At 35.1% G+C, this 26,343-nt stretch overlaps 1 protein-coding gene across 1 annotated transcript in view; it reads left to right on the top strand.

The window, feature by feature from the left end:
- LOC149791567 (PHD finger protein 14-like) overlaps positions 1-26,343 on the top strand; it is a 73,019-nt gene that overhangs the window by 24,102 nt on the left and 22,574 nt on the right. Inside the window, exons 10-18 of the mRNA XM_089970107.1 lie at positions 258-306; positions 4,282-4,422; positions 7,189-7,264; positions 7,846-7,940; positions 11,098-11,194; positions 11,579-11,685; positions 18,455-18,553; positions 20,798-20,892; positions 25,048-25,179. Coding sequence (XP_089826233.1) covers positions 258-306; positions 4,282-4,422; positions 7,189-7,264; positions 7,846-7,940; positions 11,098-11,194; positions 11,579-11,685; positions 18,455-18,553; positions 20,798-20,892; positions 25,048-25,179 — 891 coding nt within the window. The remainder of the gene's footprint in view (positions 1-257; positions 307-4,281; positions 4,423-7,188; positions 7,265-7,845; positions 7,941-11,097; positions 11,195-11,578; positions 11,686-18,454; positions 18,554-20,797; positions 20,893-25,047; positions 25,180-26,343) is intronic.

Genomic DNA, 26,343 nt, shown 5'->3' with positions numbered 1-26,343 from the left:
TCCTTTTAAATGGTCTGGAAAAAAGATATACCACATGAACATCAATTGACAGTGTAGCAACTATATACACCAAGCTTTACTATTCACTAATCAGTTTCACTACCTGTGCATGATTGTATTTGCAACCTTACATGTATCAACTACCCAGGTGAGCAGTATCATCCCCTGTTTGGCCTCTTGTTTCCATTGATTATGTTAATTCATTTTGAGATATATGTTTTAATCCCAAGAATACTACATACTTTTTTAACCTTCAGTGCCCAGAGAGATGGACTTCTTTCAGAAGCTTCACCTGAGGAAGTGATGGTAAGTAATCTGATTTTTTATATGCCCATGATGCCCATCTTAGTTTCAGTATTATTTTCAGATAATATGCCACTGTAATATCAATCTGCCTGGAATAAATAGGTTGACTTTCTGACATCCAAATATCCAAATGGTTAATGGGATAAATGTTATCATTCAAATTTACATTAGTTTTAATGACATAAATGGAACCCTTTTTGTTGGGTGAAGCATGATTTCTTTTAGATCAGCTGTTTAGTAAATGGTCATCTGCTATGTAAAGCATATGAGCAGTGTCAATCCACTTGGGCCTCTTTCTCTGCTTGTCAAAGACTAGATGATCTTATGCAGTCTTCTTGCATCTGTTGTATTCACCCTTCATCTGTTGTGTTCACACTTCATCTGTTAGCAGTTGCTTTCTACTTCTCCAAAATTACTGAAAGGAAGGTCACGAAGTGTTTTACATAGTTTCTTCTTTAGATTTAGTTGGTCATAAAAATGGTGCTCATTATACAACCATTATGGTAACCATAGTGATCATATTGAAACTTTTGTTATTCCTCCTGAATGGATGATCACATCAGCATGAGGTTTTCACTGAAAGACTTCTTATAACACTTAGGTGATCAGAAATGAAAATAATGCCAGTTTGGTTCTTACCATAGTGGCCATAGTGTTCATCCGGAAAATCTTGTCAGCTATACTGGTCAGAGACCAGAATAACTTATGTGATGCCCTGTTATATGTCATCTGACATCTAGCTGTCCTTTACTCATCCACAAGTTTGTTATTGCTACTCATGAAAACTGTTGGGAATATTGCCATAAAACTTTACACACACACACATTTATCCCAGTACCTTGTTAGTTTTATGTTAAAATAGTGCCACTTGTACATCCAGTATGGCTACTCTGGTGGAAATTTTAAAACTTTTTTATTGATACTCCTTTGGAACAGATGCTTGATGTTTTCATTTAAAGACTTCTTATGATGTCTTGTACTGATCTGACTTCCTGTATGGCTGCCCTTGCAAGTATGTGGAAAGTCTTGATATTGTTTACTTCTTCTGAATGGATGGTCATATTAACACAGGGTTTTCATGAAAATGCTCCTTTTGATATCTGTTTAGTCTGCATGATTTTTCTCCATTTTAAGGCAGAATTCTACTTTCTCCTTATGAGAAAAATCAGATTCTCTATGTAGTCCATTTTTTATGTCATCTCTGACCCAGTTTTAAAAAAATGGTCCATCCAGTCCCATTCCAATAATCCTTTTAACATATTCGTTTGTATATTATTTAACACTTGATCATTGTAAATAATATTCTTATTGGTCAAACTGATGCAAATGGAAAGGATGACGCATGCTTGCAAAACATGGTATCTCCAGTTTTTGAGAGAACGGGAAGACAAAAAATTTGGATAAAGGTTTAAAAAATGTTTGGAAAAAGGGAATTGCTCAAATAGAGTTCAATGAAAATAGTTGGTCATTCATAAGAAAATGGAAGCCAGAGGACTGGTATTTTCTGATCTTTGCAAGAAAGATTTGAATAATGCTAATCACTGTTTTTAGATATTGGCAAAGTTTTGGAGCAGTAGCTAGCTATGATGTCGCAGCCTCAACATGGTAGTAGTACAGGTACTAATATTAGTACTTAAGCAGCAGCAAGCACATCCAAAAGAACCTGCATACAGAGAAATTGAATCTCAGAATTACAGCCAATACATGGAGGTGTTTGAAAGGGAAAAGAACCTATGTTGAGGGGAAAAAAAGATTGAACACCAGGCCAAAAATGTCAATGGTGACAAAAAGGAAGCAAAAATGTTTTCATCAGAGCTGCAAAAAAGCAAGGCTGGCTTATAAATATCAACAGATTGTGTCCTGTGGGGAAAGAGACAAGTGAATTTACATGATTATTTATATATGATTGGTCATTTTGGTGTTTATTTTATGGATTTTATGGATTTTTTCTGGATAATATAACTAGTTATTGCATTTTCCACGTTTTTGCATTATCAGTCATTATTATCTTTATCTTACATTTCCTTAAATTGGGGGCCTTCGTTACAGTCCCACCATTCCATAGTCACAGAGCTCCCTTCACTTCGTTTGGGCCATTGCCAGGTTTCTTGCATTCTCAGCTTTGCTTTTGACCCCCAATTTGTGTCGGTACTTAAATATACTCAACTATTATATCCATATACTTCATACCCGCTTCCTACAGTGCATGTATGGAGGATCAGACTTATTGAGTTTCGGTCATCAGCGTTCCTATATACCTCGTATCAGCCCCATACAGCTCAACATACAGGTGTTGGACACTCTTCACAACCCTACAAACAACCCCAAATCTCTCTTCCTGAGGTATTCCTATAGAAACAATTCAGAGCTCGGCTGGTGCAGTGTGCTGTGACAGGATTTGTCCCCCATTATGCCAAAGATTATTTATATTTACAATAAAGTTTATATTGAACCTATGTATTGTGTGGTATTTAAATTATAATTTAATTGGTTAAATGTAGTTTAAGTAATACACAGCGCATCCTTCTCTGGCTCCTTGGTTGGCCCCTCTTTGTCTAACATGGTTCTCTGCCCAGACATGATGTCATTGCAGCCAATATATGTTAATAAGCTAGTAACTAAATTTAGATATATTGTCATGTTGAACCAATCGGATGACTGAGTTGAAGCAAATGATCAAACATTGTCAGTTCGGCGTCATTCGTGTACCCCTAATAACAGTGACCATCATGAAAATCTTGTTATTGCTCCTTCTCCTGAATTAATTGTCATGGCAACATACTTTTTATTACTGAAAGTCTTTGGATGATTAGTAGTTAGTATCAGATGAAAATGTTGTTGATCAGATCTCTAACATGGTGGCCATGGTGTAGATCTGAGCTGTTTTTCAATAATACTTTTCTCACTGTGTAGTTTGACCTAAATGTAAATGATCCTGATAGGATCTAGTTTAGTGGCCATTGTGAACAATCTCATTATTGCTATTTGTGTGGACTGTGGTGCTAAACGTTTTTGTTTATATTTATATCCTCTACTGCTTAGAGGTAGGTGTATATAGAAATCATTTTGTCCATCTGCTTTTCTGTCCATCACACAATGCAATGAATGCAACTATTCCTGCTGTTTTTGATGAATTACCTTGAAGCTTGGTAAATATTAGAAGATGCACATATTAACAAACTGTGTTCATATTGACATCCTCCATTCCCCATGTTCCATTTAATTTCTTTGGGACTATGGGTCACCCTTATCTGGTAGAAAGTTTTCTCCCTCCCATTCTAATGACAGCATGGATGTATCTGCCTTTGTTTCAAGGTTTGGCTGACATATTGGGCAGAAGACCTGCTCCATCACCTCCATCCTTGTTCAACAGAAGAGTAGGTGGGCTGCTACTCTTCTCATCCAAGACATCAAGAAAGGATCAGTGATCCTATTTGCCTAGGACAGTTGATAGGGTTGGTTTCATTAACTTCTGTGAGTGGTTCCCTGAATTTGATGTTTTCATCTTAAAGAGGGATGCCATTCCAATTTCTTTTCATTTTGTTTATTTTGCTTTCCATAAGAAAGAAATCTTGATCATGTGAGAATGGATTTTATGTCAAAATACAATTGGGTCTTGGGTATTTGGCCAGGAAGGGGATAAAAACCTTTAACAATATTGGACACTGAGCTAAAATCTTTGTTGTTGAATCAGCATGCCCAGATTTTTTGAAATCTTTGTCATGCTAGTAACTTTCATGTAACTGACTTTAAGAAAGAATAATTATAATTTTGATATGGCATTCCATACGGCCTCCATGATGGACTAGTATGTCAATTTTAGAAATGTTGCCTCCAGAAGAGGCTAATATGTACTTATTGTTGCAGCCATAACAGGCAGAGATTCCGAACACTCCAGGTCAGACAGGTTCTATTATTCTTTATTTCAAATGGAATTTATTTTACCATCTTCTCAAAGTTAATATCTGTTTTCAGGAAGTAGCTGATCCATTCTTTGCCTACTGTAAACTCCATGCCGATAAGAATACATCCAGAGCAAAGCGTCGACATTGGTTGGCAATACAGAGTCATGTTCGGCAACATGCTCAGTCAGAAATTGAAGATGAAAAGGAAAAGGTATAAGTATAGCATGTTTTACAAGAGACTTTGATCATCTTAGATAAGGTTTCTTTTTCAGATACCTTACCTAATCATACCTTAGGAGATCTACCACTACCTTGCAAATCCAGTCCTCCCAGATTAAAACTTTTTAGCTAAAAAAGTTAAGTATTAGAGTAATCTCCCCTTGATGCCAGGATTGGCACCAAACCATGTGAAATCATCAGTTACTACTGGAGCAGAAGACATGCTGTCTATATAGATGCAACTGCAAGGAGGCTGGGAAGCTGTATGTTTATTACAATTGGATAAGTATTATAAGCATTATTAAAGAAACTTATTTTACTAGAAAAAATTGGTTTCTTCTTATAATACATTACCCAGTCATAATACCTTAGAAAAGGGGTTTATGAAGATACATCCCCATACCCAAAGAGACTATCTCCAGTACCCTAATGTTTTTCCCCATACCCAAAGAGACTATCTCCAGTACCCTAATGTTTTTGAGACAACTTTGAATAACCAGACTGGAAAATAAACTCCATATGCCAGGAAGCAGCTTCAAATCAGAAATATGTTTCCTCCTGCAAATCCAATGGAAGTTGTGAAGCTGTCAAGCAACCCAGAAAGGTAACATTTAGCATGACAGTTAAAGGTCCCACCAGCTTAAGATATATTTGCATTCACTGCATGACCAGTCAAACATAACACCCAACATAATTTCAGAAATTGGGCAATTTCATTAGTAAAAAATAATAAAACTTTAAAAAATCTTTGTGGATGGTTTGCACTTGAGGCATGGAAAAAGTCTTTTGATTTTGGGGGTCAAAAGGTCACAGGGTAAGGTAACTGTAAGTTCTCTAGCATCTATGGTTACCAAACTTTGTGGATGGCATGCACATTGGAAAAGGAAGAATCCTGTCAGTTTTGGGTTGGTTTCCATACAATAATATTGGTTCTTTTTCACATTCCTAGAGCAAACTTTGTTGACTGGTCACACTGGGGGTAAGGAAGAAACCAGTTGTTTTGGTGGTCAAAAAGCGAAGAGGTCAAAGGTGGCTAACTAAAGGAAGCCAAACTGTTTCTGTGGACAGATTTTATACATAGAAGGCTATTAATACACTTGGACATATTTTGCCATTTACAGACTGTTGTCAGCAAGTGGAGTCAGCCCCTTATGAATATTTCACAGAAAGGTCAAACTAGCAGGTTACTCTGGTTGACCTCAAGCTTCATTTGTTTCCATTTGCAAGCGACTCAAGGCAAATGCAAATTAGTACTGTGATAAATGGACACAAAAATTAACTGTTTTTTTCCAGTTGGAATTTCTTATCTTTGGCACGTGCTTTGCCTAAAAAATGTTGAAATTATAAGAAAATGATTTTTAATATCACTTTGTAAAACTGAATGGTGTAGTTAATATCTCTGTAATCAGCATGTGCAGGTGTGATATTTAAGTACATTTGGCATCACAGAACTTCTAGCAACAAATGATTCTGATGAAAAATAAAAATATTGATCATCCTTTCAAAGGAATGAGTAATATTCTTGATATAGAGCTCTATAGTTAGGCTGTATTACACATGTAGTTGACCGAGCATTAGATAACAAATGATCTTTTCATATTTATAGTTGACCAGTACATGATGGTAAATTGAAATGACTATTCAGAATTTTAATTGCTTCTGGTTAGATATGGAAATTCAGTTTTCAAAAATAACCTTCTGTCAACATCTAAGCTGTGAAATTTGCACAATTCATGTCGTTAGAATTTTGCTTACGGTGGACCCAAAAAATATTTAGAAAGGACAGTTCCTTATTCTAAAGTGCTATGTTTACTTTCATAAGGAAAAGTGATTGCAGTTGGCATATTCTTGAATTTACTCTCAGTGTGTGGTTTGAAAGCTATGCCTTTGTTCAGAGGTAATTGCGATTTCAGAATGTGTTCAATAATGGGGTCTGTACAATTTTTTAAGTGCCTGGATCACACAGTAGAGACTCAACCAGCATCATACTTCTTTGGTCTCCGGTTTAATCTCAAAATTGTAAGTGTGATTGGCCTACCCATCCAGGGTCAGTAGTTTCCTCTTAGGTTCTCAGGACTCCTGCTACCATTTAAAATGTTCATCATCAAGAGTTTTTGGTCTTCTGTATCGCAAGAATCATCTACTGCTGTGCGAGATGTTAATGCTTAAGGGTCTGTGGACTCATGTACCTCAAGAATCACCTACTGCTGTGCGAGATGTTAATGCTTAGGGGTCAATGAACTCCTCTACTTTAAGAATCACTTCCTACTGTATGAGATGTTCATAGTCCAGCATCCCTGGACTCCTCTGACTTAAGAATCATAAGTTAAAATGTGATATGTTCATAATCGAGTCTCTGGACTTCTATTTTAACAGTCACCACCACTTCATATTCACAGGTCTCTGCACTTCTAAGAATCACCTAATACCATGTGAGATGTTCATAGGGTCTCAGGACGTCTATCATAAAAGTCACCTACTACTTGATAAGATAGTAATAGTTAGGGGCCTCTGGTTCCCACTTCCTTAAGATTTATCTGCTACCATGTGAGATGCTGATCGGAAGTGTTATCCAGACTTTATTATTTAGAGTCACTCACTACCATGTTAGATGCTCATAGTTTTGGAGTCTCTTACTTCTACGTTAACAGTGTTAGATATTTATAGTTTATGACTAAGTTATTTTAACATAAAAAGAAGTAAAGTTAACGAAATTTAAATGTAATGAAATGAAACTCATATCATGCGTCTTTTTCAGGCTAGATTTCTGAGGAAGTTGAATAGGCACAGGCAGAAGTATCAAGTTGCTAAGGCCATGAGACCGCCATCTTGGGGTAAGCTTGTACTGAAAAGTTCTGTTCTATATTTAGATGGTAAAACTGAATCAGTAGAAATAAAAATTGTTAATTTTATGGAATGACTAAATTGTTAGATCTTCCATTAGATATACTGTTTTTATTTCTTCATGCTTTGACCTTTATTATGGTAGAAATCATAATTTTGAAAACAATGCACAGCAAGACAAAGTGAACAGTAATGTTTAAATTTCCTTTTTAGAAATCTGCATTTGAATTAGGTATTTATTATGTCTGATTTATTAAATCTTTTGAAAGTGATCATTTTCAGTTAACTCAAGCTAGTAGTAGTCTCCTCCAGTTTTAAACTTGTATTATTTGTATCTATCTCATTGATGTACATCAGTGCGAGTGCACTTAGAATTTTGAAATCTGATGTTTGTCTTTCAGATATTTGGTACACTTTCTCCTAAATAAGTGACTGATCAGCCAGTGCATAACTAATATCTCAATAAATGTTTTAACCAACTTCATACATATGGATAGTTTAAAAATGTATAGCATTTGCATATATGTAAGAATTTCTTATGTTAGATATTACTTTCAATGACTGTTTATAGTACCAACACAAAAAATGGTGAGGTACCTGACGTCAAGTCCTTCTGTGATGAAGAAAATGCTACGCAAAGCTGAGCTGATGGGTATTATAACACAGGTCAGTGTCTCTGAATTGGGTATTTTCACCAAATGTGCACTTCATTCATATTTTGTTTGCATTCTGTATTTGATTCAGCTTGCATTCCATTCATTTTTATGTTTCATCTATCATTTTATTATTTTCTTTTATGGTTTCAGAAGTGCATTTAGATTATGTTTGTTGCTTCCGTCAATTCCTTTTACTTTAACTCATTTGGAATGAGATAGAATTGCATTTACCAAAGCTGAGTTTTCCATTTTCAAGAGTGTTAAAAGACGAGTACGATAGCTTCTGTATCTTGTCTTATTAAAATTATGCTTTAATGAAAAACAAATGCATGAAATGAAAATAAATAAAACATGTTCAATAAAACATAACCACAACTGCAGTAAGTATACAAATATAGTTGTAGAGTTTTTGTTAGCAGTGTTTGAAGGATTTCATTGATTGGAACCAAATTTGATGTGAAGATTTATATTAAGAAGGTTTAGGTCATGTTTGTCTTTTATTGTGTTCGAGCAAAATTTTATTAATTTATTGCTCTAGATTTACTTACAGCTGCCGTTCAAATGAATCATACTGAATGGATACCAGTGGGCACATTTTTAGTCCATTTAAGTCTTTCTTTTTCCCATTTTGAACAGTTCTAATATTGCTTTGAAGTAATATTTATTATTTATATTTGGTACAGAATATCCATGTTTAGTTCATAATAGATAAGTTTGATGGCAAGAAAAGACAATCATAACAGTACACAAACTTTTTTATTTCCTTTGTGTTATTGATTATTTTTATATCATTAAGTGGGATCCATTATTACCTACACCAGAACTGAGTTTGCACTGTAAGAATTGCACCTTGCAGAACATCATTTGTAAACTAAAATTTCAGGTTTTGCTGAGCTGGCCTTGGCAGAAGGTCAATGTAGCAATCACTTTGTTGCCTGTATCTGTGTCTCTTCATACATATTTACATCAATACATCTGTCTGTCCATGTCTTAGATTAACCCGAATGTTAAAGTTATTTATGTGGTCAGTTCTAAAGTAAACAAAGTCTCGTTACTTGATATGTGGTTACATCTTGGTTTGTACAACACACAATTTATCAAAATATTGGAGGTGGGTTCAACATACAGGCTGTGGCCAGAGTATTGTTCCAATACATTTTTTAATTACCATTTGCAACATTATCCTGTATATGCACAAACCTGGTATATGTATCTATGATACATTCATGTATCTATGATACATTCATGTATCAATGCATGTTGTTGTTGTTGTTGTTGTGGGGTTTAACGCCATTTTTCAGCACGATAGGCTATACATGGCGGCCAGTATTAATGGTGGAGGAAGAACCCGGAAAACCCCGGAAAGAACCACCGACCCACGAGAAGCTACTGGCAAGCTTTCTCACATGCCCACATTGGCTGAATCTTAGACTCGAACCGCCGCAGACAGAGTTGAGATGGCAGTGATCCGTAACGAAGAGCGCTTTAGACCACTCGGCCACTCGGGGCCCCTGTATCAATGCATGTCTGCTCTAAAAGAAATGTAATGAGAGTCATTATCTTACATATGTGTACCGTACTTTTGCTTTAAGTTTAATGGTTTGAATCTTGAGTATACAGATTGTCTAATAGGACTTGATCTTATACCAGTTTCAGTTTCTTCCAGTGGGGGCATCTTAATTTGGTCCTATCTGCCTCTTTGTCAGTTCAAGGAAGCTTGTTAGCACGATCATGCAAAAAATGAATGAAACACTTGACATAGACAAATTAAATCTGGCGTACGTGTTCCAATGGATATGTAGATGAACTGGTTTGATTTTCATGTCATTAGGACAAATTTTAAATTCTTTAAAAAAAAATTATTTTCATTACTAAGTCCCCAAGTGGCTGAGTGTTCTAAAGCTCTCACTGTTACGGATCATTGCCATCTTACCTCTGTCTGCTTGGGTTTGAGTCTTGGGCTTGGCCAATGTGGGTATGTGAGAAAGCTTGCCAGTAGCTTCTCGTAGGTCAGTGGTTCTTCCTGGGGTTTTCTCTGGTTCTGCCTCCACCATTTATACTGGCTGCCATGTATAGCCTATCTTGTGCTGAAAAATGGCGTTAAACTCTACAACAACAATTTTCATTACTATTAGAACTTCTAGTGCTTCACTACGATAGTTGAAGATCACATGTTGTTTGCCGCTGTCCTTCTGTACATTGGTCATGGAGTCATTTTAATGTGATGATACAATAATTGTTCCAGTAGATGCTGGTACTCCTACACGTGGTTTGACTAGAGGAGTGAGGGTTCAAACCATGTTCCAGTTGATGCTGGTACTCATACATGTGGTTTGACTAGAGGAGTGAGGTTTCAAACCATGCTCCAGTAGATGCTGGTACTCATAAACATGGTTTGACTAGAGGAGTGAGGATTCAAACCATGTTCCAGTTGATGCTGGTACTCATACACACGTGGTTTGACTAGAGGAGTGAGGGTTCAAACCATGCTTCAGTAGATGCTGGTACTCATACACATGTGGTTTGACTAGAGGAGTGAGGGTTCAAACCATGCTCCAGTAGATGCTGGTACTTCTACACATGAGGTTTGACTAGAGGAGTGAGGGTTCAGACCATGCTCCACTAGATGCTGGTACTTGTATACATCTAGTTTGACTAGATTAATTAGGGTTAATACCTTGCTCCAATAGATGCTGGTATTTGTTCACACATTGTTTGATTAGAGGAGTCAGGGCCAAAACCTTGCTCCAGTAGATGCGGATATTTGTTCACACATGGTTTAATTAGAGTTAGGGTTAAAACCTTGCTCCAGTAGATGCTGGTATTTGTTCACACATGGTTTAATTAGAGGCATCAGGGTTAAAACCTTGCTCCAGTAGATGCTGCTACTTGTACACATATGGTTTGATGAGTGGAGTTATGGTGAAAACCTTTTATCAGTAGATACTTTTGCTTGTACATGTGTGGTTTGACTAGAGGAGTCAGGGTTAAAGCCTTGCTCAAGTAGATGCTGATACTCGTACACAATGCTCTTGGACATCCAGGAAGACCACATCATGACTCAAATCCATCAAATTACTGTGCATTAGTATTTCATGCCAGTCACTAGGCCACTCAAGACTTCATGCTTTTTCTATAAATATTCTGTAGTTGAATTTTTGTTCTAGGTGCAGAATATAACCCATAATGGAGAGAAGCAAGACAGTAGGAAGAAATCACACGTTCCACCTGGCCTGTCTGTTGAATTTGTCACCTACTACATTGGTATGATATACTGGCAATTACTGACCAGAAATCTCATTTTTAGCATTTTTACACAAAGGATATAGATTTATTTTTACTTTGATCTTTCTTAAATCATGTCAGGCTTATAAAAAAATAATTTGAATTGTAATATTTTGTGCCCTAAATCTAAGTCATCTGCTTACAGTCTTCTTACAACTAAACTTTTAAGTGAATTCTCTATCTTAGTACCTGTTCTAGATGGGTAAAATACAAAGACAAAAAATGGACCCTGTAGTAAAGTAACCTTTTAATCATGTGTGAAACCTTGACATTATGGATGTCATTGTTGATGTCATAATGTAATATTACTTATGCAATATGATAATTATTCTTACTCTAATATTGCTTGCTATCTGTCTTCAGATCGTAATGTTAGGATTGACAACATGAAGAGTACTCTAAAGGACCTTGAAACACAACATGACAAATTGAGGGAGCAGGAGAAAATTCTCCGCCGTCAGTATGATCAGGTATGAAGTTTGTTAGGTTGGTGCCAGAAGTTCCCATGTAGTCACAAAACTTTCCCTAAAAAATACTGATGAATTATTTCGTGCACCAGAAAAGGCCAGTATCATGGAATTTTCAGTCCCAGATCTTGCTCTTGTTCTTTTTTAGTCATTACCCATTATTGACTTGTATTTTATCTTTTAATGCCCCTCTTTCTATGAATTATTTTCTCAAACTGATGAAAGTTTAATTCATTGCTAAATTGTACATTTGTCAAGAAGCCCATCACAAAATATGTTTCTACTGACCATTGTAATCTCTTACCAGGTCACTAAGCAATTTTGTAATATGTACAATAATACATCAGCAAATTCCTTATAAGTTTCATGGTGATACCATTTGACTAACATAAAAAAGAATGTGATTTATTGTTGTTGTTTAATGTTGTAATGTGAGACTTGTATATTGCACCATTAGTGTGCTTGCTTTGTATCATTGCAATGCCAGGTCCAATGTGCAGATTTAGAATGGACAAGAAGTCACTCATCCTAAGTTATTGTTAATTTTTTGCATGTGCTCTACTTTCCTCTTTTTAACTGGCCAAATCAATGCCATCATTCAGGCTGTCAAGAGTATGTTACAGAGTTGTTAGAAACTGTTAGACATTATATATATATATATATATATATATATATATATATATATATATATATATATATATATATATATATATATATGCACATATTTGATACTATTTACAGATAGTGTGTGCAGTTCAATATTTTTTTATATATCACCATGTTAACGTATCACTTTATGTGAATCTGATTAGCCCAAATAAACCCATGAAATTCTTGTGCAGTATTCTCTGTACTGATTGGCTTTGACCGGTAATTTTCCTTACCTCACTATCAACATTTTGGCAGTCATTTTTTAAAAATTTATTGCCTAAGGAGCATTGGGAAGAAAGATCATGTCTGTCAGAATATGGCCAATTTACCCAACATGGGTTCATTTCAGATAAAATTAAGGGTGTCAGTCAATGGATAGAGGGTTGGTGGGGGGGGGGCAAAAGGTTGGTCCCAGTTACTATAAAAAACTACTGCTCCATGATATTGGACACATTCCAGCATCATGGTATATGTGTTGTTGGGCATGATAAAGACCTGTCGGATGTTTAATCCAACTTGGATCTCAATCGACCAAAATCCCTCAATCTGTTTCCAAATGGAATCTGTCCTGGGTTTTAACATGGCTGAATTTGAATAAATTCAAGTCTCTGTCCCACACTTTGCTAAAGTTACTATCATGCAAGACATGTTTCCTGATAGCTTTAGCTTCCGCACGCATGGTAGGCGAGATACATGCCTGTTCTGTTGACCCAAACTATCTTCAGTTAAGATGGGATGGTTCAGTGGTCCTCTTGACATGACCAAGCTTTGTAGCCAAAAACAGGTTACAGTTCATGAAAATGGTGCCAATCTGATGCCTATTATGTTGACCACAGCAGCCATCTAGAAATATTTTTATCTCAACTTGCCCTGAACAGAAAGTCATACTACGATGGAGTTTTCACCTGAAGAATTGTTATGATGTCTACTTGATCCTAAATGAAAATGGTGCTGATCTGGGGCTTCCCTCTTGAAAACAAAGTCATTTTGTCATGGGATTTTCATCAGAAGAGTTCTCGATATGGCCACCACTGTGGCTAGCTTGAATATATTGTGTATCTCTATTTTGCCCAAAATGAAAATGGTGCTAATCTGATATCCAATATATCCATAGCTTATTTGAGAATATTGCTTTTGTTTCATAATATCAAAGATGGTTTTAGCACTCTGTAGCTAAAGGGAAGAAATGGTTATCTTTATTTCCTGAAATTTCTTTTCATCCAGTGGAATGTCAATCCCTTCAAGGGACTCTTGTATAATATTTTGTAACACAGTATTTTAAGAATTTTAAAAATTTAGCTTTATGTTTTATTTCATGCATATTGTACAGTATTTTATCATCTTTACCTTTTATTTTTTTATCTTTTAATACTATATGTTTACATTTATTTGGAAGGTTTAAGTTTTGTAAAGTCTATGAGCATTTCTTTGTATTTACATTTTTAAAACTCTACTTTTGATTGGCTTCATATAGCCATTATTGTGCTGATGTACTGGTAAATGTAAATGCATACATCAGCAGGAAAATGAATAGTGAACATCTGTTTCATGTTTCTGACCAAGCCTCCTTGAAAAGGGTCCTGCGTAATGAAAAAGAAACCTAGTTTGGGTCTGAGATTTTTCTTTGTTCAGTTGTACCTAAAGTGAAACAGATGATTGCATTGTTGCAGATGTAACATGGATTAAATAATGTGATAACCAGATGTTTACTTCTGCAATATTTCCTAATATTTTCCAGAGAAAAGCATTTAAACAACTAGAAATACCATTATTAATCTAGCTAACTGGATCCTGTAAATTTCAAAATGCCTTATTTTCAGAATTTGTAATAATTTGATCTAGTACAAATATTTCCTAGTGTCAGTCATGCCTTGTTAAAACTGACAAAAATTTGAGAAAAATTACAGTTAAAAAGTAAACTAAGAAATGTTTTTCCTCTATTCAAAAACTGGTGATTGAGTGGTTGCACATGGCTGTGAAACTCCTCTGATCACTCCAATTATCATATGAATTAATTGAAGGTGTTATCAATAGATGGCAGTAAAAACAGCTGAAACATTCCATATCATCTGATTAAGTTTGCTTCACAAAGTGAGCAGCAAGGTCATTGGAAACAATGGTAAAGGAAAAACAGCTTTTCGTCTTGAGACAGTTGGCAGAATTAATTAATGAATCACTTTGATAACTGTAAAATCAATGATCATCAACATTATATCAAGTGGATGTGTGATTGCATGTTTCTTGCATAGTTACAACTGGCAAGCATACAATGGGAGACAAAGCAGCCTTGCACATAAATTCATAATCTCACCACAGTGAATTACTATAAATATGTGTGTGAGTTATTATCATTGTTTTCTCTTTTTCAGTTAACTGTGTTTCAATTTATAGATGATAAAGCTGTCAAGATTTACAACACATAACTTTTTAGTCTCAGTACAATTCAGAGGCATATTTTCTCTTGGTAGTCTCATTTTTGGACAAAACAGTGGTCACCCTCTTAAAAGGTCATCCATTCTGCAACAGGCCTTATAAGAGGAGTGGTCTCTGTAGAGAGGGATCACACATATGTGTGTAATAAATACATATAATGTATGAAAGGTGTAACTTACTTTTAAATATCGAATATTTTCATTTAAATATTGCAGAAATGTTTCGAATCAGTGTTATAAAACTTGTAATAATTGTCAGTTGTGGTTCAAAACCACATTATCAATAAATTCTTGGAACAAACTTTTGGCTGTAACTGCATAATCTTGTCTGTCAGTTTTGTTTTCCCCACTCATTGCGGTAGAATGTATTTGATGGCGTTTATTTAAATCTTTTTGACATAAAAATATTTTGTTAGTGATCAAAAGGCTCTCCCTCTTTTTATTTAGTTAAATTACTTCATTATTTTTCATTCCAGACTGACAATGTCTGACAGCATTTTGCACTTTTTGCAACAACTTATCGCAACAACTTATTCCTTCATTGGCAATTTTTACTTAATACCTTGAGATGCTCAGCAAAGGAAGTGTGTTTGTCATGTGATTGTCTTGTTTTAGTCTGGTACTCATTCAAGTACATTTTGTAATCTATAAGAGAGGAGCCACAATAACTGACATACCATTTTTACTTCCTTGAGACTGAATCTCATGCTGGCTGTAGTTGAACAATATTGTGCTTTTCAGTGGTCAACATATTAATAATTATCAGTGTTTATAATAACCAGTCTCATTGGTTAACATATTGATAACTATCAGTGGTAATGAAATCCAGCCTCAGTGGTTAACATATTGATAATTATCAGTGGTAATGAAATCCAGTCTCAGTGGTTAACATATTGATAATTATCAGTGGTAATGAAATCCAGTCCCAGTGGTTAATGTATTGATAACTATCAGTGGTAATGAAATCCAGTCTCAGTGGTTAATGTATTGATAACTATCAGTGGTAATGAAATCCAGTCTCAGTGGTTAACTTATTGATAATTATCAGTGGTAATAATATCCAGTCTCAGTGGTAATGTATTGATAATTATCAGTAGTAATAATATCCAGTCTCAGTGGTTAACATATTGATAATTATCAGTCGTAATAATATCCAGTCTCATTGGTTAACATATTGATAATTATCAGTGGTAATAATATCCAGTCTCAGTGGCTAACATACTGATAACTATCAGTGGTAATGAAATCCAGTCTCAGTGGTTAACATATTGATAACTATCAGTGGTAATGAAATCCAGCCTCAGTGGTTAACATATTGATAACTATCAGTGGTAATAATATCCAGTCTCAGTGGTTAACAAATTGATAATTATCAGTGGTAATGAAATCCAGTCTCAGTGGTTAACTTATTGATAATTATCAGTGGTAATAATATCCAGTCTCAGTGGTAATGTATTGATAATTATCAGTAGTAATAATATCCAGTCTCAGTGGTTAACATATTGATAATTATCAGTCGTAATAATATCCAGTCTCAGTGGTTAACTTATTGATAATTATCAGTGGTAATAATATCCAGTCTCATTGGTTAACATTGATAACTATCAGTGGTAATAATATCCAGTCTCAGTGGTTAACATATTGATAATTATCAGTGGTAATGAAATCCAGTCTTAGTGGTTAACTTATTGATAATTATCAGTGGTAATAATATCCAGTCTCATTGGTTAACTTATTGTTAATTATCACTGGTAATAATATCCAGTCTCAGTGGTTAATGTATTGATAATTATCAGTGGTAATAATATCCAGTCTCAGTGGTTAATGTATTGATAATTATCAGTGGTAATATCCAGTTTCAGTGGTTAATGTATTGATAATTATCAGTGGTAATAATATCCAGTCTCAGTGGTTAATGTATTGATAATTATCAGTGGTAATAATATCCAGTAATTATTAAAATGACAGAACCTAATACCTAAGGAGCACACATCAGTAAGTATAATTAGAATACCTCTCTGTTTATGTATGTTGGCTGTGTTTGTGGCATTGTTGTCCTAGAGGGGTATGTTCTAACACAAAATTGTTAATGCCATGGGATTCTGGCTATATAAAGTGGGTGGCCACGGGTCATTGTAGCCAGACAGGGACCACTGTACTGGTTTGATTTTGATGCCTATAGTCAAAGCAAAAATAATGGTATCATTCTGTTAAATTATTTTTGTTGTTGAAGACAGTCTTTATATTTTGAAATGATAATAATAATAGAAAAACTGGGTCATGTTTGTCGGCAAGTATCTGGAGAGGCCTATCACCAATGGCATGACATGTACACGATGAACAGACTCATATTTTTTCAAACAAAAATGAAAATAAGCCCCCCAGAAATGCAACAAGAATTCTTTATTTGTAAAAGAAGACTGAAACTTTTTTATGCAATTATTCATTATTGGCAAGCACAGATATAATGCAACATAGTTTACCTACCAAGACCACTTCAACTAACATTGTACTTACCTATTGTATCAATACATAGTCATAACAGTTAAGCTCTTTTTTGTGTTCAGATATTTAAGTCAATGGTGGTAATGGTGGATTGTGATTAAAATGTATTTACTTCAGCTGCAAACTTATGGCTTAGACTAAATACTCTGCCATCTCTGTCAACTTGTTTGCCCCCACCCACTATCTATCAACATGCCCCCCATCATCTCATCTCTCTGCCAGCTTATCCTCCTCCTCCCACCATATGTCCATCAACCTAATACCTCAGCCATCTCTGTCAACCTGTCTCCCTCTTTCATCTCTTTGTCAACCAAACCCTCTTCCATCTCTGGTGATCAGTCCTTCTTCCTGTCACTGCCAACCTGTCTCCCCCTGCCACATCTCTGTCAGCCTAACAACTCTGTTGTCAAACTGCTCCTGCTGCCATCTCTTTCTGTCCTCACTGCCAATTCAGTCAACCTTTCCCTCTCTCAATCTAGCCCCCTCTGCCATCTTTAGTCATCCTGTCTCCCGTGCCATTTCTTTTTCAACTTGTCTCCTCCATGGGCAGGAAGATGACAGATAGACCAGATGTTTCCACCTGCATGATTTGTGAGGTGACTAATGGAGGCAGCATCTATGCCCTGGGGTGCCCTAGGATGCATTCCATGATGATATCACAGCTGAACACATGGACAATTGAAAGAATGTGGTTTATATTTAAAATAACATGACATTTGGCTTTTTAGGATTAACCATTTTTTTTATTTTTTCTTTGTTTTGTGTTTCATTAAACCCTATACATACATAATGTATTTTAGATTGAAACTGCAAAGTGAAGGTATGGGGTGGTGGAGTAGGAGTGGGTTCTAACATTTGGGGGGGGCGAAACCAAATTTCATTTTAGTTGAAATTGGAGATGAGGTTCCATTTTTGGGATCCTGTTTTGGATTCATTTTAATCAGACATATCCTACATGTAAATTCTTTTAACCAATAAAGCTTGGCAACCATTTTGCATGTTTTGCACACCATCTACAAAGGGAAAGTAAAAAAGAAATTTGACAAGAATAGCTCAGCCATATGGTGCATGATGGTTAAATCATTGATTTTTTCTAATTAAACTTCTCAAGTATAAGAGCATTTAAAAATTAACCAACAAAGGATTAAGAGTCCTTACATTGTCTCTTTTCTTTACTGTTTCAGTTGTTGGGTGAGGCAGAAAATTTGAAGGCGTCATCAAGTCACTTAAAGAAGGAAGGAGAACAGATTTATGACATCCTAAATGCATTTAGGAAGAAGAAGGTACTTTATAACCAATTTCACTAGGCCTTTTGTGCATGGAATTATGCGCAATTATTGATTACTTTAAGATGTGTATTTAAACTTAGAAGAAAAGTCAGGCTTGCTGCAACTGTTACCTCATACATTTATGTTCTGACATTTTTTCTAGTATGTTCTTCAAATGCAAGATTTTATGCATTTGGAAGTAATTATTAAGTTTATAGAGTAATTAGCATGTTATTAATGCATATTTTTGTGGATATTAGTTTTAACTGTTTTGCAGAAAAATGAATGACATTTTTTGTCAAGACTTGAATGAGTAGACATGCCTTTGATGGATGCAACTGCTCAGATAGCAAGGTTGATACATTAGCTTTTGGGGGTTATGACTTATCTCCCCTGCCAGAATAGGGAGATGGGTTGGATGGTTGTATCGGTTTAACACCATTTTCACCATTTGATAGGCTATGCATGGTGGCCAGTATATTTGGTGGAGGAAAAGCCCTAGAAAAGCCCAGGAAGATCCATTGGCCTAAAGGAGCCACTGGCAAGCTTTCTCACATACCCATGCTGGCCAGGCCAAGATTTGAACCCATGCAGGTAGAGATAACATGCCAAAGTAGGGTGAAATGGTCAGAAAATGGGAAGTTTGTTAAGAGGTCAAAATTTAGAATATTCAAAATAGTAATTTAAAACAGCACTGTTACCACTTTTTGAGCCAGATAGTATACAGTCAAAAGAAATGTTATATGAAAATAATAAAATGTTTTTTTAGCTTGCTTCAGCAAAATTGTTGTATGACTGTTTTGTCCAAGACAGTAATTTCTAAAGTAGGGTTCTATCAAAAATGGATGACAGATCTCAAGGTACAAGTCCTCTCCTTGCAGGATATAATACAAAATATATATTTTATTCTTTACTAGAAATCAGTCTATAAATTTCCACAAAGTAATAATTTGTTCATAATGGGCTTACAAATACACAGAATTTCACTTAGTTATGCAATCTTCATGTGTGAATTTTCCTCAGGAATATCACAGATGGAAAAGTTGTTACAGACATAAATCATTAAATTGACACGAAAGTTTATCACAAGCACAAAAGTAATCTGTTCAAAAAGCACAATGGTTGATATTGTACTGAAAATATGAAAGCTTTCTGTGGTCATGAAGTATGTTTTAGTGTTTGATATCAAATCAAGACAAAACAAAGCCTACTTCCCATTTCTCTGCATATTTGAGATGAATCCTTATGCTTTTCGGTTGAGTACTGCACGGGCTTAGATTTGCCATCACATAATACACAGACCGATCTGGGCCTAAGCAGATTGTTAGGAGTAATCAGAAGGACAAAGAACATAGACCTGATCTGCGGGTACATGATGCAAATGCAGACCAGGGTCTATGTTGTTTGCAATTAGACTTAAAAGTGAGTATATATGGTATCTGCATTCAGAGGACACTTTAACAACTTCATTTTTAGCTCCATGCATATTTTCTATACAAAAAATATTGTGTTAACTGCTATTGAAATGTACATGGTATAAATGAAATGGCAGAATGGTAATAGGAAATAATTTCAAAGATAGTATTCCTGTCAAATCAAAACACCATGTACCACCCTTATTGGATTCCATGAACCACCCTTTTCGAATTATATGTACCACCTTTATTAGATTCCATGAACCACCCTTTTCAGATTCCATGTACCATCCTTATTGTATTCCATGAACCACCCTTTTTGGATTCCATGTACCATTCCATGTACCACCCTTATTGGATTCCATGTACCATCCTTATTGGATTCCATGAACCACCCTTATTGGATTCCACGAACCACCCTTATTGGATTCCTTGTACCACCCTTATTGGATTCCATTTACCACCCTTATTAGATTCCATGAACCACCCTTTTCAAATTCCATGTACCATCCTTAATGGATTCCATGTACCACCCTTAATAGATTCCATGTACCACCCTTATTAGATTCCATGAACCACCCTTTTCAAATTCCATATGCCATCCATAATGAATGCCATGTACCACCCTTAATAGATTCCATGTACCACCCTTAATGGTTTCCATGTACCACCCTTATTTTATTCCATGTACCATCCTACTGGATTCCATGTATCACCATTATTGGATCATAGTTAATCTTTCACCTGACCTCTTTACTATTAGCTTCATAGATGCTGCCGGTAATGCTGGGCTGTTTGATGGGCAATCAAGTTTATTTAATTTTTAATTCTTTTTTATTTTCAGCCTTTGCAATTGCCAGAGATATTTGGACAGAAAAGAGCATCACGGTCCCCAGCTAAGAAAGAAATGCCAAAGTCTCCTTCTGCAGTTATTTGTCAGTAAGGAACACTTAATGTAATGATGCTATCTGTCATTTATGCATTCAGTCAAATCAGTCCAAATAATCACCTTTATATTGCAGTCACTTGGTCTAGGTGGCCAATTTAATTTGCCCCTGGTAAATTTACTGTATAAATGTCACGTATATAACAGTCATCTGCTTTCCACTATCAGCAGCCAGGAGTTTCCTAATAAAATAACGGTTTCTCACAGCTGTAAGCAGTTTTTGGAGTTCATCTATAGTGACCACTGATAAGATGCAAACCAAACTTTTGCTTCATGATAAAGGCTTTATTTAGATAAAAAATATTATGTGGATAGATGTCCAAACATTCTGATTTCACTTGAACTCACCATACTCCAGTCATATTTTCAATGTCACTCAGAGTTGTCAATATGTTAAATTTGAAATCAAGGCAGTTTCCATCATTTACATTGGGGTAGAAGAGTTGCAGCAAATTGTTTGATGGATGGTGGGAAAAGTAATCTTGTTATTAAAATAAACATGGAAGTCACCTTTTTATGCAGTGTGACAGGCATGATTCCATATCTTCATCTGTTAGCCGGTGAATTAAATCTCGTATAAAAAAAGTTCATGTTAAGAAGAGATATGAGTTACGTTCCTTTTTATTCAGGTCAGATTTCATTCATTGTTTCAAAACATGTCTGTAAAGGCAGATGAAGTTTTAATTCATGCATTGTAATGAATATCCATACATGTCTTCTTTTAATTTCTTATTCATCACAGACCTCTCATATAAGCCTACAATCTTTGATCTTAGTGAGTGGAGTTACTGGGTCATTCTGATAGTGTTTTCAAAGTGTGAACTGCTGTTTCTAAGCCTAATTGGACATGCTGGCTGACTAAGAGACAGTCCTCTATTTTACAGTCATATATAATTTTGTGAAATTAGTGTTTTGTCATGGTGCACAAACAAACTAAGATCAGTGATTATTTCAATAGTCACTGATGATTCAATTTACAATCTGGAATAAAGTGAGTGGGATACTGTAATCTTTTGTGGAACATAGATTTGGGGGAGTACAACATAATATGTATATATGATTTTGCTGAATAATGCATATAAATAGTAATAATAATAATAATAATAATAATAATTATGGTAATTAGGGATGAAACAATACACCTATGCCACATATGAATATGATTCATGATACACAGCCTGCAATACGATATATTATTGATACACATATTAACTTGATGCTCTTTCCATCTTTAGAAGCTCTGTCAGTGGTTGCCCTTATATGTGATTTATTGGATGTATTTCCAGTTTGCATATTACAGACAGACATATACTCTTCACCTACTTATGTCATTTACTGGATGTATTTCCAGTTTGCATATTATAGATATACATATACTTTACACCTACTTATATGTCATTCTCATCCATGACAAGACAACAAAAATACTTTCAAAAAGATGACTTGTTTGCTATCAGTGTTTTATGTTCATCATTTTGGCCACATAAGTTTGCTCCATCTGATCAAATGCACCACCAGAAAGAATTTTTTTTATATCAAAATGTCTTTACTTCTTAATTTCTTGTTTTTTCATTCTTATTTATTTAGTTTATCTTAACCCTGGTTGAAAAATATAGTTTTGTAGCAAATGATCCCGCAGTGCTAAATTGTTTGAGATGCATTCTGCTTTTAAATTCAGTTTATTTTAATTTGGCTAGGTATTCTGCCTTTTCTGCATTTGCTGAAAGGGTGATTGACTGGCATGCCCTCTAGTTTTGTCCATCCAGCATGTACATTGGACTTGTATTTAATATCATATTTGGACTCAAAATCACCCACCTGTATCTTCATTAATACTATTCCTATTCCCCCATCTTCAATAATCAGATAACTTTAAACATTTTTGTCATTGTAACTATCATCAGCCAGTATTTGCTGAATTAAATCCTCATCTGAAGATGATCCATGCATGGAATCAAGCATTCTGGTTTTTTTTCTAGGTAGCCTGAATTTTAAACACTCATTTATAAAACTTCCATGATGCAAGTTAATTACGACATTATACTTGTTCCAGGGCACAATATGCCAAATAGATTTAGTTTAACAACTATTTATGTCATGTGACTAGTAGTGCAAATTTGAGTTCCAGGTCAAATTTCATCAGTTCTGTTGTTTTGTCTCCTCTGTGAACAGATTTAAGACATACAGAATGTTATACTTGCAATTTCTGAGAAAATAAATCATCTTCCTGTTAATGTCATGCATTCCTAGACCAATGTAAGAGCATTCAAGTTTGATAGTCCAGCTAGTAAGCATGTACCTTCTGCCAACACCGCATGATATTAACAAATTCCAACTTTTCAATAGGCAGTTGGCTCTGACCATACACCCCAACATAAATGTCAAAATATCAATAATGGGGTGGCAAGAGTTAGAGGAAATTAGAACTGTGTTATGCTGAACAAGCTGTTGAAATAAAATGACATCCATGGAGTCGGTGGGGGTATTATGAACCATATTACTTGGTGTTGATTTGTAGATGGCAAGTGAGTGTTGTCACGTTCTTTTCATTTAATCAAAAAAAATGAATACATTTGCCTGCAACAGCTGTCTCAGACAAATTCTCAGTTTAAAGAGTAACAAGGCCACAATGCGAATGACTGATACAATTTTTGATGACAGCTGAAGATTAAATTAATATTTGATATTAGTATTGATATGTGTATCATTACAGCAAATGTATCAATGAATCAGTATATGGATGAATTGTTTCACCCCTAATGGTAATGGTATTTTGTACAGGGTATTTGTTCTAAGAACAATTTTGAAAGGGATACCTGTATACTAAGGTCTTCCGTGCACAAAAGCCAGTTTTGCCTTTTTGAATGGTTGGCTGTTGTTGACTGTTTAAAGAAGATTTCACGTACAAATTCATTTGATAGGAAATATATTAAACGAATTGTGCAGTATTATGTTATGAGCTGCCTGTAGCAAGTGGTATATTTTATTATTCATTGAACTTCATAAATATCATGTCACACCTACCGGACTTGAAGATTCTATTTATCACATAACATTAAGGACTTTGCAGTGACATTACTGTTTAATCTTGTTCTGAATTACACCACAGTATGGAAATAAATTTATGATGTCATTATGCTAATAAAGGTTAGCATTATATGGTACTTGTACTATTTTATGTGGTAAAATGGTAAAATGTTAAAATTCTCCTAGCTTACTGGTGATGCGTAGTGAACTTGTCCCAATGTTGATATCATTAAGCAACTGAGTGTATTTTATTTCCCCTTTATATGACACCAGTCCATTGCATGTTAACTTCCAGTAGACGTTGGCATTGGTTTACAGCTGGATTTACTGGAGACTGACTCTGTCCTTTTGGAGTAACTTTCACATTTCTTTGTTATTCCATAAAAAGATGATAAAGAATATCTAATACATTATGAGACATGTAATATATATGTTGTTGGTAAAGTGATTCAGGTCCTGTATGTTAATAAGGTGATGCAAATGAACATTGATTTCCATGTCATGAGATTGCAGAATGCTGGGTGATAATTACCATTTCCTTTTTTGATCAGTGGTGAAACACTGTACCTCTCTTCAGAATACATCTATTGTTTAACTCACGTTCTTATGTCGAATAGAGGAGGGATGAACTGTTGTATTAGAGAAATCATACTTGTGTTAGTTGTCTGACAATGGCATGTTAAAATATATCTGAATGAAGTCATCAATTACAATGCATATTTTATTCATTTTACCAAAAAGACTTTAAGACCAGGCTTTATATCTCCCACATTGAATAAATCCCCATTTGAGCCACATAATCATGTATTTTTGACATACAACATGTATGAATTAAGATCACTGTCAGTGTTTGTAGATCAAAATAAAATGTAAAGTTCATGTATATGGAGACTTAGATTCTATATAAAGAGTGAATTATTAACCATAAAGTTGGTTTTTGTATTAAAAAAATTGTAAGAAAATAAATATTAGGACCTTTAAAAATCATTAATTTCATGCCATTGCAATTGTATTGAAAAATACTTGTAATAAATATTAGAATTATATACTTGCATGTATCTCCAGCATGCTATATGTACAGTGAACTGTAATAATCATGCATGACACACCTTTTCCTTTAGATGTGCAATTTGTCTGAACACCCATGACCAACACTTATTGGCCAAATGTGACCACTGCTTCAAGTTCTACCACCTGGGATGTTTGGATCCACCACTGACTCGCATGCCAAAGAAAACAAGCAGAATGGGATGGTAATGTCTGATAATTAATTCTAGCTTAACAGTACTTAGCTTGGACATTATGAAACTTTCCATCATGAGTTTCATTGTTGAAATACAACGATACATCTGTTTTAATGAGCATAAGGAAAATAGGTTCCAAGATTTTAAGGGTGTAATAAATGAATATTTGAAAGTATGTCACTCTCTGGTGTTAAAATCAGGTCACAGAGATCTACTTCGGTATGATTAAGTTACTCTTGTAAGATACACAAATGTATTATTTTTCATGAGTGTAAATGTTAAGTAAGACACACTAATGTATCATTTTTCATGAGTGTAAATGAAATAGTTACTAAGATATTGATGATGTAGCAGATAATTAGAGAGGGTCCACAGTATTGAGCGTGTAACAAACAAATGGTTGAGATATGAAAATCACTCATCAGTGAAGAGTAATTCACAGTGGCCAGTTTTGGCATGGTTGAGTTACTCTTGTTGAGATATTTCCACATACTAATTTTTCTGAGTGAAGGTGAAATAGGGTCCAAGATACTGAGGCTGTCATTAACTAAAAGCTGAAAATACAAAGGCCACTCAGTCTTTAAAATTTGGCACACTGTTTTGGTATGGCCTAGTTTCTTATACCGAGATGGATACAGAGTCTTTAAAATTTGGCACACTGTTTTGGTATGTCCTAGTTTCTTATACTGAGATGGATACGGAGTCTTTAAAATTTGGCACACTGTTTTGGTATGGCCTAGTTTCTTATACCAAGATGGATACAGAGTCTTTAAAATTTGGCACACTGTTTTGGTATGGCCTAGTTTCTTATACCGAGATGGATACAGAGTCTTTCAAATTTGGCACACTGTTTTGGTATGGCCTAGTTTCTTATACCGAGATGGATACAGAGTCTTTAAAATTTGGCACACTGTTTTGGTATGGCCTAGTTTCTTATACCGAGATGGATACAGAGTCTTTAAAATTTGGCAGACTGTTTTGGTATGGCCTAGTTTCATATACCGAGATGGATACAGATTCTTTAAAATTTGGCACACTGTTTTGGTTTCTTATACCGAGATGGATACAGAGTCTTTAAAATTTGGCACACTGTTTTGGTATGGCCTAGTTTCTTATACCGAGATGGATACAGTCTTTAAAATTTGGCACACTGTTTTGGTATGGCCTAGTTTC

This window comes from Sinohyriopsis cumingii, chromosome 9 (genome assembly GCF_028554795.1).
Source record: "Sinohyriopsis cumingii isolate HCF-2022 chromosome 9, ASM2855479v2, whole genome shotgun sequence".
Classification (NCBI taxonomy): domain Eukaryota; kingdom Metazoa; phylum Mollusca; class Bivalvia; order Unionida; family Unionidae; genus Sinohyriopsis; species Sinohyriopsis cumingii.
The sequence above is the reverse complement of the archived record's forward strand: the minus strand, read 5'-3'. Positions and strand labels throughout refer to the sequence as shown.